Source organism: Trichoplusia ni, chromosome 11 (assembly GCF_003590095.1).
Source record: "Trichoplusia ni isolate ovarian cell line Hi5 chromosome 11, tn1, whole genome shotgun sequence".
Lineage (NCBI taxonomy): Eukaryota > Metazoa > Arthropoda > Insecta > Lepidoptera > Noctuidae > Trichoplusia > Trichoplusia ni.
The window spans coordinates 9,496,959-9,512,449 of record NC_039488.1 but is presented as its reverse complement, the minus strand read 5'-3'; the positions used below and the strand labels follow the sequence as shown (position 1 = coordinate 9,512,449).

At 38.5% G+C, this 15,491-nt stretch overlaps 2 protein-coding genes across 2 annotated transcripts in view; both read left to right on the top strand.

Moving 5' to 3' along the window:
• Positions 1-15,491, top strand: part of LOC113498688 (matrix metalloproteinase-2-like) — a 143,075-nt gene that overhangs the window by 121,811 nt on the left and 5,773 nt on the right. The window contains exon 5 of the mRNA XM_026878804.1: positions 12,489-12,638. Coding sequence (XP_026734605.1) covers positions 12,489-12,638 — 150 coding nt within the window. The remainder of the gene's footprint in view (positions 1-12,488; positions 12,639-15,491) is intronic.
• Positions 13,976-14,651, top strand: LOC113498689 (NTF2-related export protein). The gene has a single exon (XM_026878805.1). The coding sequence runs from the start codon at positions 14,089-14,091 to the stop codon at positions 14,494-14,496; it is 408 nt and encodes a 135-aa protein (XP_026734606.1). The 5' UTR covers positions 13,976-14,088; the 3' UTR covers positions 14,497-14,651.

Here is a 15,491-nt window from a genome sequence, read left to right as displayed (position 1 = left end):
ATCTAAATCAAAGGCAGTTGCACAATTCAAACAGTTGGAACGAAAAATGTCCAATAATCTATCATTTTCGGATAATTACATATCATTTATGTCCGAATATCAACAACTGGGTCACATGTGTAGTGCCAATAATGTCGACGATTCAAAACGTGCCTTCTATTTACCACATCACGGCGTAATGAAATTAGATTCAACAACGACGAAACTTCGCGTCGTTTTCAATGCGTCGGCGAAATCATCGTCAGGTAAAAGTCTAAACGACCTCATGTGCTGCGGACCGAATCTTCAAAAAGACCTTATGACACTTATCTTAAACTGGAGAACCTATAAGTACGTTATCACGGCGGACATAGAGAAAATGTTCCGTCAAATATTTATCAGACAATCAGATCATCATTTACAATCCATAATTTGGAGAAAATCCCCTCAAGAGTTACTCCGTGAATATCATCTTACTACCGTGACGTACGGTACTAAGGCCGCTCCATACTTAGCGATGAGAACGCTTAAACAGTTGGCAATAGACGATGCCGATAAGTACCCATTAGCTGCGTCAGCATTAAATCAATCGTTTTACATGGACGATCTGTTGAGTGGAGCAAATACCATCAATCAAGCCAGGGAGCTGCAGCATCAACTCATTGAGATGCTGAAGGGTGCTGGCATGAATCTTCGTAAGTGGTCCAGTAATGAACCGGAGTTGCTCGGGGATCTATCATCTGAACAACTTAATAGCCCATTCGACTTCAAGTGCTCAGAATCGACGAAAACGCTTGGGTTGAGATGGAATCCATCAACTGATAGCTTTAGCTTTCAAAATCAATTACAGTATCATAATAAACGCGTCACAAAGAGACAGCTGCTATCTGAAATCTCTAAGCTATTTGACCCCTTGGGTTGGCTGTCTCCACTATCAATCAGAGCGAAACTACTTTTTCAAAATGCGTGGTCCTCAAATTTATCATGGGATGAGGAAGTTCCACAATCAATTCAAGATGATTGGATCCAGCTCAGGAGTGATCTCAAAATTATTGATCAATTTATCATACCACGTTATCTTGGTAACACAAATCAATTATATCAAATACATGCATTTTGTGACGCTTCGGATAAAGCATACGCATGTGTTGTATATGTAGTATCAAAAGACGATAAGGGCGAGTACACATCAAGGCTTGCCGTAGCGAAAACAAAGTTAGCACCTCTGGCAAAAACGGTGTCATTGCCACGACTTGAACTGTGTGGTGCGGTACTGCTTTCTCAATTAATCAAGAAGGTCATGGAATCCTTATCAAACCAGAATGTGGATATTTATGCCTGGACGGACTCCATGATAGTTTTAGGATGGATCCAAGGAGATGTGAAGAGGTGGAAGCAGTTCGTGGCTAATAGAATCATCAAAATCATTAATATCGTTCCATCATCATGTTGGCATCATGTGAGGTCAGAGGAAAATGCTGCAGATTGTGCCACTCGGGGTCTGACATCACAGAAGTTGTCGAATCATCCGTTGTGGCGGCAGGGACCGAAATGGATAAACCATTTCGATCGTAGTACCTTACCTATCACTTCATATCAATCACCAGATTTAGAACTCAAGAAACTTAGTGTGAACACTGCCTTACATCAAAATCATATTTCATTCATACACGAGTTACTACACAATTACAGTTCTTTGACTCGCATCGTAAAAATAGTCGCTTGGATATCACGTTTCATATCGCGGACACGAGGCCAACATACAGGAATTACGGATATATTGACGTCATCAGAAATGGACAATGCATTGAATATCATTATCAAAAATAATCAATCACATGAATTTCATGAGGACATTCAAGCTATCAATCAAAAGGGACATGTGCATCCTAAAAGCAAAATATCATGTCTTAATCCTTTCTTGGATGAGCACGGTATCCTTCGAGTGGGTGGACGACTCAAAAACGCATGTATCAGCGATTCATCAAAGCACCCCGTTATATTATCAAATCATAGTCGTCTCACCGATTTAATCATTCATCAGGCTCACATGTCTACACTGCATGGAGGCCCGCGGCTGACACTCTCATACATCAGAGATAGATATTGGATAATAAGCGGAATTCGTACTGTCAAGAGGAAGTTGAGGTCCTGCATTAAGTGTCAGCGCTTCAATCAATCACAATATTCTCAGATCATGGCTGATCTTCCACAGCCTCGAGTAACCCCGTCACGACCTTTTTCTCACACCGGTGTCGATTTTACCGGACATGTTGAGTTGAAGGCCAACAAGGGACGTGGAATCAAAACGGTCAAGGGATATATTGCTGTATTTGTTTGTTTGTCCACCAAAGCTGTTCATCTGGAACTAGTTTCCGATCTGAGCACTCCAGCATTTTTAGCAGCCTTTCGTAGGTTTTCAGCGCGACGTGGTACGCCTAGTCACGTATACAGTGACAATGGCAGGAATTTCGTAGGCGCCAATCGTATTATTAAGAAGGAGTATCAAGATATCTTAGCCACTATCAACACCGATTTCTTCAATAACATCAATGACATGAGCATAGAGTGGCACTTCAACGCTCCAGCGTGGCCAAGTGCTGGCGGTCTTTGGGAAGCGGCGGTAAAAAGCCTTAAATATCATCTAAAACGCATCATCGGAGATCAGAAGCTCACTTACGAGGAGTTTACTACTCTACTTCATCAAATTGAGGCATGCCTTAACTCAAGGCCTCTCTGTCAGCTGACTGAAAGCCCTGACGACGATTTTCTCACGCCAGGACACTTTTTGGTTGGTGGTCCACTTTTATCTAGGCCACAAACAGATCCAGATCACATCTATCTATCAACACGGTGGCAACTCATTCAATCTATGAACAAACAGCTTTGGAAGAGGTGGTCAAGCGAATATCTTCAACAACTGCAGGCTAGGTCAAAATGGCGTAAGCCAAATAGGAACTTTGAAGTTGATGACGTAGTTCTTATCAAGGAAGAAAACTTGCCACCTGGCAAGTGGGCGTTAGGACGTATTCAAGAGGTTCATCCAGGAAAAGATGGCTATGTTAGGGTAGTCACTTTAAAAACGAACAATAATATCATAAAACGCCCCGTCAGCAAACTTGTGTTGTTGCCAGTCAAGGAAGACACGACACAAGATAAAAATATCAATAAAGAGAAATCATCTCTTTTATCACCATCATCATCTAATGAAGACGAGCGAAGCAAGCGCACACGACGTTCTTGCAACACCGTATCATTCAATAATTTCTTCATTAGTTTCTTATTATTATTCTTCATGTTATTATCGCCTACTTATCCACAAAATATACAAAATCATGAATCATATAACGTGACGTCATTAGACGAGAATCAAGCTATATATTTCGATAGAGTATCAAATCTTCAGTATATCAAAGATGAATGGCGTCTAGTTGTCTACTACAACATGACGACCTACTGGAAAGGCTTATCAGATATCAAGGGTTACGTGGATCACATTAAGTCATTGTGCATCACCCATCCAAGTAAACAATATCAGAGTATCATTTTTCAGCTAGAGCACGAGATTAACGAAATTGAACATTATGACATGTTACTTAAATATCAAAGTCCCAAGAGGCAAAGAAGAGGATTAGTAAACGGATTGGGTTATATTGCTAATTCATTATTCGGTGTACTGGATGAGAGGTTTGCCGAAAAATACAAGAGTGACATCGAGCAGATCAGTCAAAATGAAAAGCATCTTCAAAATCTTATCAAAAATCAGACAAGTATTCTAGAATCAGAATTTAATATCATACGTCGTAATGAAAACATCATGAATAAACAATTTTCATTTATCAAGCAACGTCTTCAAAATATGTCGCTTGAGATTAATCAAGTACGTCTGGATAATCAAGATGGTCTTTATATCACATCATCAGCTCTAGCTGCATCTATCATTCTATCAAACATTCGTTGGATTCAGCAAACTTTGATTGGTACAGTTACGGATATTTCACACGGGCGCATTGACAGTCATTTGTTATCACCGGAGCAGTTATCTTATCAGCTGAGCATCATCTCCAGCCAACTAAATGGTAAACTTATGATTCCAGTGGATTTAAAAAACATCAAGGACTTGTATCGATTACTTAAAGTATCAGCTAGGGTTGTCTCTAACTATTTAATCATAGAAATCAAGGTTCCACTCCTAAGCAATGAATTGTTTGAGTTGAATGAAATCATATCTATCACACAGACCAGAGGACAGCAGTACTTTCGTCTACTTCCATCAGTACAATTCATAGCTTACAATCTACGCAAGGATACAGCGTTTCTTCTATCAGAAACAGATCTACAGTCGTGCACTCATGTTCCCAACGATATATTTTTATGCTCATTTAACATGCCCATTTACGATCTGAAAATGAAGCAGTCTGTCTGTGAAATCAAAACCATTAATCACGAGAAATTATGTAAGTCTGTAAAATCGTCGTGCGAAGAGCAATGGATCAAATTGCACAGGCCGAACACCTGGTTGTATACGTGCTGCTCGGAATGCCAAGTTCGCATTATTTGCACCAGCGGAGTAAGCATGACTAATCTTATCGGCAACGGGATTATTACCCTAGGTCAAGGTTGCACATTGAAAGGGGATACGTTTAGTATTTATGCTCATAATAATTTTATCAATCATTTAAATGTTCACTATCATATCGAAGTCCCAGAGGTGTCTGTACTAAATAGAATCATGAAAACGTCTGTACCAGATAATATTAGCGAGGCTGAAGATCATCAGCTCATTTGGAATCAGTTAAAGGCTCAGATTGACGAGGTTAAGGAACAGTCGTCTACAGATCTGAGTATTCATGACGTTCATCACTACACTGTGCTGTACGTCAGTGTAACAGCGGTTATCATATTGAGTGGCGTCGTCGTGTATCTCATCAAGAAACTTCGAGCTACGGGCGGAATATCAGCTTCGCCGGCCCCCCAGGGCCAGGAGGCTGCTGGGGCGGGGCCGATGACGGTTGCGCCGGCGGATCTGGGACCGGTTGCATCGCGTTTAACGGAATCAGTGCATAAGTGTAGTGAAGTGTTCACGATTAGTGGTGTAGATAAGGCTACCTCGCCAGCGGTTTTACGTTCAGTGCACTCACTAAATGGTGATGATTAAGGACATGGGACCTTTTAGAATAGCCATTTAAAAAAAAATGTTGAATCACCTTGTCATCATCCATCATCATTTATATCATTTAGCTTTAATCACATCAACTTGTTTGTAATTTCAATTCTATCAATCATTTTTAGTTTGTCCCGTTTGGGCGGGCAGGATGTACGGAACCGTACATTACTCAAACGAGTTACGCTCGTGCATTCTGCACACGCAGCTTTTATAATGTTGCAAATATGTAAAATCTATAATAATAAATTTAGTGTTAATCTAACATTCATCGTGGCCGGTTTTATTTCATTATCCTAATAGGATCGACCCATCATCATTATATCACTAAAGGTGTAGGGGATCATCCCTACACTTACATTATGACAAGTACTGGAGTGATTTATTTTAGTGAAAAATACCAATTTAGTTATAATTTATTGTAAAAACTTTAAATTCTTTTTTTCTGCTTGAACTTGCTGTAGACTGTTTCACTAATTAACAACAAACAGTAGAAGCATAAAGCGTCAAAGCCGCCGCCGCTACAAAGTCAGGACATAATATTAACTTCCAACGAATGTAGTTCAAAATCTACATTGATACCTGGGATTACGTTTTACCCTCTTTCATGGCGACGTAATAAAATTCAGCTTAAAAATACCCATTACCTACCTTTCTACAAAACCTTCGTTGATCGCAGCTTTGATATAAATATATTCCTTTTATAACATGAAAATATTCGAAGCTGAGTAAAATTTAGTTCGAAGTAAAAATACATATTATTAGATCGAAGGAGTTGAAAATTGTTAAAGACTAAGCATTATTTAAAGAGATGAAATACAAGTTAAAAGAGTTCGTCAGCAACTCATGAAACATTAGCGCGAACAATTGACGCGAGAGGCCGGCCGCGCTCGGAAGACGGCGACTCATTGTAAATGTATCAAGAGTTCAGCCCAACTATGTAGGTGCAGCGCTGGCTCCGCTTGAGCGTCTGAAAACAATCCCAACTGCGTTAATCACTTATTTACGTCCGGGGTCCACTGCCGCTAGAGTATTTCTAACGAACGTTGAGAATTCTGGGGAATCCTAATGAACCGTGGGAAATTCGATTCTAATGAAGCAACCGGGCTGAAACTTTACGAACGTAGAGGAGACTTTTCACTGGCGACTCGTTCTTAAATCGAATTTAGCAGTTTGGTTGGACATTGTTGTGGTGCAACGGGAGCAATGCGGGAAGTAATTTCGCTCAGTTCCGCCGGATATACATCTCCCAGGACGCAGAGACCTGCAACTAATCGGTTTGTCATTTCCGCAATCGACCGCCGCGACGCCGTTTTGAATACTTGATATTAGCCCTTTGTTTACATCACTGAAGGGTTTAATTTATTCATCAAATCTCTGCAAAATTGTCTATTAGCCGCACAAAATACAGGTATGCTGTAAGTCAATTACAAGTTCCATTTACAAAGCCTCCGTGATACAATACTCACTCAATTACTTAACCATTATTTAACACCTTAAGAAATTTAAACTGTGCCTACTCTTGAGCTGTTAAAGTTCAATTGATACTTTAAAAATTCAACGCAAACGCTTTTAGCGCACTAAGGTAAGGGGACGGTAAAAATAACTTGAAACACTTGCTGCTCTAAGAGCTTGGAGTTGAAACATCAAATAGCACCCGTTATTTTAGCCGATGGCGTTATTGGATAGATAAACTGAGACTTACTTAGAACACGTTTATAAACAAAGATGTCTGCGACGCGAATGTTATTCTAAAATACTTTAGAAAAAACTTAAGCATAGCGAAAATTCGTTAAAAGTTAAAAGGTCTATTGACATCTCTACTTTAGACGTACATACTTTCTACGAATGTGATAACCATACCGTGATGAAGAAATACTTAAAGAGCTATCACGGGCGGTGTATATCACGAGGTGTATCTCAAGACTTGCACATTCGGCATCCGTGCAGTGCCCTCTAATCTCTGCGGTGTAGAAAGCTTGCGGGAATATTCATAAAGCCCGCACACATCCGTCCGTTATCGGGCGGAACGCCGCCGCCGCCGCCTCACAACGCCGCAAACATTATCGGAGATAAACTAAATTATACTTTCCATATGTTTATTAAATTTCATACTCAAGCGAATACGTTAATGGAATAGTCGTTTTATTACAATAAATAAATTACTTTCTTGATTCATGTTTGAATAACATAAGTAATGTGTTTTTGAAGGAATGTACGAGTGTAAGAATATTGTAACAACAACTTCACAAAAAAAGAAATGTAATTTTTATAAAATAGGTTTAACAAAATTTAATAAATGTCTAATTACTTGAATAGAAAAAGTTGGCTGTCTTAGCGTCAAAACTTAATGAACCTATTATTCCCCGCAAAAACTGCAGTTTTATAGCAGAAATTAAGGTCGTAACTACAAGCAGTACAGCGTTGATATTGCAAGTCTTCACAAGTTTCCAATTACATCTCTCCCAGTTCAGACAACTCATATAAAAGTTCCAACAACGCGTGTCTTAAACCGAGTCTTAGTTCAGCCACTGTTATGACTTTAATCATATCTCTTATTTTATAATATGGTATCAAATTAACCCTTAACTAGAGACTGCAGTTCTTTGTTTTTATTTTTAACAAGATCGCATTAAAGTGTGAGTTAAATTCTCAAATTTTAACGTTCTCATATTGTTGTTCTCTTAGAAAAAGTCAAAATAATATGAAGTCTTACACTACACAATAATTTATTACCTATGTATACATCCGCAATTAAGTTCAGAATAATGCTTGATACGGTCCCAAAAATGTATATTTAATCTACATACATTCGAAGCGAATTGTGATGTGCACGCTCACTGATTACCGATGCAATCGCATCACTGAAAAATCGTTTCAATTTTGTATCTGTGCTCGAGCGGAAAATGTCCGCACGAAGCGAACAGTAATATGCCATTACCATCATAACAACGTTAGTCTCGACTTAATTCCGCTCCCGGCGCTCTGCCGGGTGCCCAGATACGCTAATTTCTCTTATATGCACCGCTCTACGTCAAATCCCGATCTAAACGAATATTAACTAGCTACATGTTTACTTCCAACGGCAGTTCCAAGAACTGAAACAATGTTAAAGTAGAAGATACCGTAATAGAGCCATTATAATCTCCTATAAACATGTAAACGTCTTCACAATGGAGACAGAACTAGCGTTTAAACCGTCTATAGAGACGGTAAAGCGTTGTCTAGAAATCCTCTGAAATCCCTAAGGAGCGTCAATGCTGGCTCCACAATAGTGCACGTGAGAGCTGCCGCCCGACAACCGACATTCAAAGCGCTATTATTAAAGGAGTTTGCCGATAGAGGTCAATTACAAATGAACGTCGCTTTGCTTCAAAGTTACTCAGCACTTATAGTTATTCAGGCGGTCAATTAAATATAAAAGAATACTCGACGTCATTATTTATTGATCTACTAAAAAGTAAACAATTTCTCGCAATTATATTGTGGTAAAAAAATAAATTGTTAAACGCATCGATTTAAATTGAAATTTCTTCACGTTGAAGAGTCTCTCTAAATCCCTTTATACATCAAAGAATTCAAGCGGTAGACTGCTATTGAAATCCCCAGTGAGCATCAATGCCTATTGCCACGTCGCTTATCTACAATGTACGGCATGAGAGCTGAAGCAACGCGTTACGAAGGGGTAGGCATTTCAAAGGAGTGCCTCGCCTTACTGCGCCCGGTGAACAATTACAGCTATAAGCAGTAACGATCAACCTTTCTATACGAGAATTATCCATCAATACATTGCTTGTTATATGAAGAATATATCTGCTGCAAAACTCCTTTTTTTATTAGACACTTAGTATGTAGTTTCAATTAATTAAAAAAAAAACTTATATTTCCTTGTTAGCTTCCGCGGTGACTTTTATGAAAGCTCATCAACGTGGTTCAATTAATGTAATCGATATAAATACCGGTTCATGTCTCATCGGCAGTGGTGAGCTGACAATCGGTCTGACAGACGGAGGCAGGGCGCGCCTGGCACGCCACGGGGGACCTTATCCCACTGACATTTTATTATTTTTATGCTAATTCTTCCTGTTGCGTATTAAAATAGAAGAAGTAATGAATATCCCTACCTTTTCTGATGTATTTCACATAGGTAGGTAGTTAGGTACATATATTGTTTATCTCTTAGTACTTAATTAGATTGTTGTTTAATTACCGACAATAGTCCTGAAAATTAAGCAATACCCATTCCAAAATTTTACTGCCTCGTAAAATAAGTTGTTGGATCGATTTTATAGATCACAAAGAACACTTGAGAAACATATTATTGAGATTGTAAACAATCCGTCTAATGTGATGTCTGTATTTGTACAAAACATAAGCGGTAGTAAAGCAATACTTGTCTAACAAACTTCCCCGCTCGTCCTTCTAACATCTTTCCAGTAATAAAGTGTAACGTCTGTAGGGGCAGTACACGGACGAATAATTTTAATAGCTTGCTGACAGATTATTTCAGAAAATTAAATTTTAGCTCGTTGGACACAGACCATAAAATTCGTGCTTACAAATCTGTTTGTTATGACATCGTAACTAGATTATGTCCGTTTCGTAGAGAAGACGTCGCCGTGTCGTCACGATATCGCATGTTTTATTATTTAATGCTGTAAGCGGACTGCCGCCATGGCCCGCCTCCTCCGAATTATACAGAAACACATTTTAATGTGAGTATCCAACGCGTATCATGACAGTTTATTACCAATAAATACAACAATGGAACTTATTTATAGCAAATAAAGATTTCATGAACTCATGCGGGTGTCAATCTACAGATACGTGCATACGATAAACGCACATGATAATAAAGGACTTTATTGTAACTTTCCCATTAGTGTTAAAATTATTACTGTTGCACTGATACCTACGTTCAGTGACGTGATAATAATGTTGGCCACTACAGGTGGCCTCTTCGAAGTTATACAAACATGTCGACTCCAACAGTAATAAGTAAGTAGGTATATTGACACTTAGTAGGTCTGGGTGTAAAGCTTTATTATCAGCGCGTGGGCCCAGCATTGTGATATAAGTAGGGGCGCGCACGTGAGCACGTGCCCTCGCCAGCCTACGCCCGCGCTCACGTGGCCTCAGCCGCGGCCCTGCGAACCAGACTAGGCTTCTGTTTGCTCCCAACTCCTTCAAACTGACCTACCAATAAACAACGTGCCGCGAAGTCCTTCAAAACCACTACAAACTTATTTGCAAACTCACGTGTTTCACTTTAATGAAAATTATTACGCAGCTGACCTCGTTTCGTAAAAAAATTTGGTATTTTTCTGGCTTCGCCCTCGGAAACTTTACCTAACGAGTGAAGACTGTATAATTCTCCGTCCAGCAACAAGGGGCAAATTTAACCTCATTACAGTCAAAATCCACTCATTCTTTATTACGTACCTACTGTTATATTTTAATAATCAATACATAACTTTAATAGTTCATTAACATACATGTATTATATTGGACCAGTGTGTGAGCCTTCCCCCGAAACATTTAGGCGCGGACGTGTGCGGATTTGATTATCAGATAATTAGTGTAATGGGGTGTAAAGATACATGACACGCTTCAACAACACTGCTGCCCGCTCCAGGAGGTCGCTATTGATAAGCAAATTACAATATTTTGTTAGTCAATTTATCCAAACAAATAAGCATGCAAATATTTACTTAAAACCGCCGTTATTATACTTTGACTGTTATATTGAATATTTAAAGTATAGCAGCTTGTATATCTATGTAGAGGTTAAATTCGCTTATGCAGTTCAACCACACTCATTATTTTGGGCTGACATAACAACATTAACTTCGAAATGCGGTTGCGAGTTTCATCCAAGGCTTGCAATTAACTAGTTGGCTGATATAGTGCGTGCACGAGCGGCGGCCCATGTTAATATGGCAATAATAAATTTCAAGCGGTTTTCATCCGCCGCTACTCTACTGTCCTGGGGCCCTACACATTAAAAAGACTCGATGAATTATTTTGCTCATTATCATTTCATTAGTACATGGCGTCCATGTCGCTATCCAGAGACCTGCAGTTGACCACTAAAATGAATAACGCAGACTTCAACATCTATACCCATACACATGATGCCACCGGCCGGTTGTATCTTTAATTTCCCCGGTGTCCTTAAATAATTTTACTAAAATAATTGTTAACAACAGGAGCGCGGGACAGCAGCCGCGTTGGTTAATTTTAATTACCCACGGATACCATATTTTATCCGGCATAATGTGCTGTACAAATATAGAGTGATATCAACCACCGACTCTGGCGGTTTTGTGCATATCCCGATACACGATTCTGTGTTGCATAATGTTTTATGCATTATAATATCCTCGTGACAAATATCCGCTTAGCGGCGAATTAAACTCGAGCTAGATCTCTAATTAAAACCTGTGCGGACCTAATGAGGTCTCTGTTGTACATGACAACGCATAAATCCCGTGTAATGAACGCAGCCAGCGTTAAATAGAGCCGAGTCACTCAAATTGTCCACAATGCGATTATTCCATTACTCGAAAGCTGTCCGGCCGCAGTACACACAACATAGCTTTGAAATAGGGTTCATCCCCGCCCGTAGTGAGTGGCATGCCTACAGACACGATACCTAGGTACACTCGCATGTCGCCACCGTTCACATTCATGTATTCTAAAAAACTACGCCTCTCTCTCGTCAACACTACAGTTACCACCGTTTCCTCTAAACTTAAATGAACTATTTATAAAGCTCTGTAAATATCTGAGCTAAACATTATAGTGACTTGCAGTAAATAAGGAAGTAAGGAAGTTTTTTCATATTCATTTCACAAAAGTTTCCTGTGAAAACACACAGCAAGGTAAATAGTAATCGAAAGGGATGTGTGATCATACTGTGAACTGCGTTTCTATTTCCTGCTTCCTTCCCGCCTGACGACGCGGACTCCGTCAAGTGTGAATTGTACTAAACACGACTTTATCCGCTATTTATCTTTGCTACTTCGAGGTGCCTGAGGATCCCTCACTGAGATGTAATAAATGAAACGATGAAATGTATGTGCCTACCAGAACTTATTAAATGCAGTTGTTACAAAACTGACTCTACACTAGGTACCTACGTGTATGACAAGAAAGCTACTTACTCTGTTCCATTTTTATTATTCGATCTGGAACAAAAATTTGTGCATTGTGTCCGGTATACCTCAAGTGTTGGAAGAAGCTATAGGAACACAGATAACAAAAACGTAATCCGATAATTAGGTCGTTAGTTGATTTGGAAATTGAAATAAATGCTCGCTAAAACGAATAATGTTGTTCACAGTTTGTCATCGGTGAGACGACCATCACAACTCGATCCGTATGGAACCCGCAGCGTGTTGTCACGCGCACTCGACGTCTGGGCCCAAGCGTCACGCCTCACCTTCACAGAAGTCAACTCGGACGACGCTGACATCGTCGTTTCCTTTGCCAAGTAAGTTATTGTCATACCTTCTTTCTTTACTTTTTCTACTAAACCTACTATGTAATAGCTATTTAAAATATGGCCATGTTAATGGCCCGCTGTTAGTATAGGCCTCATATGACTAATTATTTTATTCTTCACTCCTATTGTTTTTCGTAACAGTTTTTAAACAATTAATCACACACACTTCAGCAGTGTGACTTTTCCAAAGTTCAATACCATAAGAGTCCTACTCTTTGATATTCTGTGCCATAAGTTCCTAGAAATAACTTCTTAAGAGTCGCATGAAATTTAACTATCTTGATAAATAAAAAACCCTCTATAGAACATTGATTTTGGCTTAATTTTCATTTCAAACGAACAAATGATACTATGCTTCAACGCAACTCAAATTGACAGTCTTCTTTAAATATCCCTCTAGCTTGATTTATTGTGTTGATAATAAATAATAATCAACTGAGGATTTAGAAAACGTCCTATCCATTTTAAGGGGATTTACAGACTCGTCGTGCGAAGCATACGAATAGGGTCGGACGCTTCGCAAGTAACTCTACACTATTTCGAGATATAGACTTTTCTTTTGTCCAAAACAACATATAATAATTTATCTATATATTTTTTGCATAACTATAATACTATCTACTTATTAATCACTCAGGTCATTAAAGCGAAACCTTTTTTATTACATTCGAGCAAATATGAAAGCTAATAACGTAGTAAACTCATACGATGTAGTAGACACGGCGAACCCTGACAAATGACCCAAAGTTTCAGACAGGAGCCTCATATTGAATGAGAGTAGGGCAAAGTTTCCCTTATTAGATCACCGTAAACGACGATATGAGAAAGTAGCGGCGACAAAAACCTCAACAGTGAACATATTGCGACCGCCATATTGTGGCGAACACTGCAAACTTGCAGCGACAGCCGACAACTTCACCACGCTCTGCATAGCATTTTCTTTTTTCTCAGTGCCCTGGGAGCGTCTCATTTTGTAAGTTGAGGCGGTCGTGGTCACGTCACGAGCGCACTTTTATTACTTACTGTCGAATCAATAAGAAGTTTTCTCACGAGTTCCGATACATTATACGATAAGGTTTTGCAACGTTCTTTAAAGTTCGCGCTTACCACAAAGATTAAAGTTGTTACATAACGCTTGGAGAAGCGAATTTGTTTCAATTTCTATTTACATTGCCATTTAAATAAAGCATATATAAATTTGATATTTATGTCACGTATAAATAAATGTTATGCCCGGAACAATAACCGTAACGGAATTTACTATGTCCACACTATTATTTTTATCTGTGGTTTAATTTCGGTCAACCGTCTGACGCCTGACGCAGTCGTCAATTTGACAAAGACAAGCTGTCAGGCAACGTTGTGGAAAGTTATACCTATATAAATCACTAAAGTTTTAAGAATAATAATTGTTATTTCTTAATAAATTATACGAATTATGTCGGAAGTCAGTACAAAAAATATTGATAATGCCTGTGAGACTGCGGAAGAGTTCACGAAAGTGTTTTATAAACAAATGGATAGCAGTCGTCATTTAACTTCCAAACTTTATCTGGACACCGGTCTGCTAGTATGGAATGGAAACGGGATTAGCGGCAACGATAAGATTCAGAAATTTCTCCTGGATTTACCGACAAGTAACCACGTGCTCAAGACATTGGACGCTCAACCCATAGCGGAAACCGTGGTTTCAAACAAACTAACCTATATTATTCAAGCTTGTGGCGAAGTATCGTATCAAAATGACAAAAGCAAAAAGCCTTTTCAACAAACTTTCATTATCGTGGCAGTCGACGGAAAGTGGAAAATTGTATCAGACTGCTTTAGATTTCAAGACCCATCCTAATCTTGAATATTTGCTAATCAAGAGGCTGACTGTATTTAAAATAATATAAATGGATTTATGACAAATCACGAGGAATCATGTTTTGATAATAAATTGTACATCATGAAATGTATTGCATATTAAGAAAATCAAAATATGTTTCATTACCTACTGGATATTGGTTTTTTAATATAAGATAGCCTATCACTTTGAAGGACGCTTACGCTTGGCCATATAAGATACCACGACATATGCACAATGATGAACTAGGCCATAATAAAGGAGAATGTAAGTAAGATGTCCATAATTTACAAGATGTTAAGACAGATGTAATAAGTTTTAAATGAATAAATAAAATATTTTTATATACCATTAACCCACAAGTATTTGTTTTTTTTTTGTCCTATTGATTCTCCCCTCGAGAGTTTCTACTTGTTTTACTGACAATCAATTTTACCTGCGTAAGCATTTTTTTTCTGACAACTATTGATGCTCTTAAATTTCTAAATATGTTTTATTGTTATGAAATGTAACTCTGGGTCATTCCAAGACTTTTCCCAGTCATTATTCCACATATTGCGATCTGCATATACTACATACTACAAGTATTTCACTAGCTTATTAATAATTTACATTAAAGATGCTGGTTTTTTTACTACTAATTACATAGAAGATTGAAGTTTGTTGTTTTCAGATACAAATGTTAGATCAAGGTTAGGTTTACACTAAAATTTTGATTAAAAAAACCAGTAATGCGTTCTCTTGAACCCTGTTCTGTTTCCAATACTCATTTATTAGTCCATACTAGTTAATATAAAAGCAATACTTACACAATAATACGTACCTCATGTAAATAAAACAGCTTTATATTAACGCGACGCCGTGAATTATTAGACTTGTCTGAACGATAGAGAAGGCGTATCAAATGCGCGTAGGTACCTGTCTTGGATTTTATGCGTGCCGTTAACTTATATTACACTCTATAAAAGTCTTCCGTTTCCTTCTATATTCCACGG

Coding starts and splice junctions, on each gene's coding strand:
- LOC113498689 (XM_026878805.1), top strand. CDS start 14,089: ATGTCGGAAGTCAGTACAAAAAATATTGATAATGCCTGTGAGACTGCG.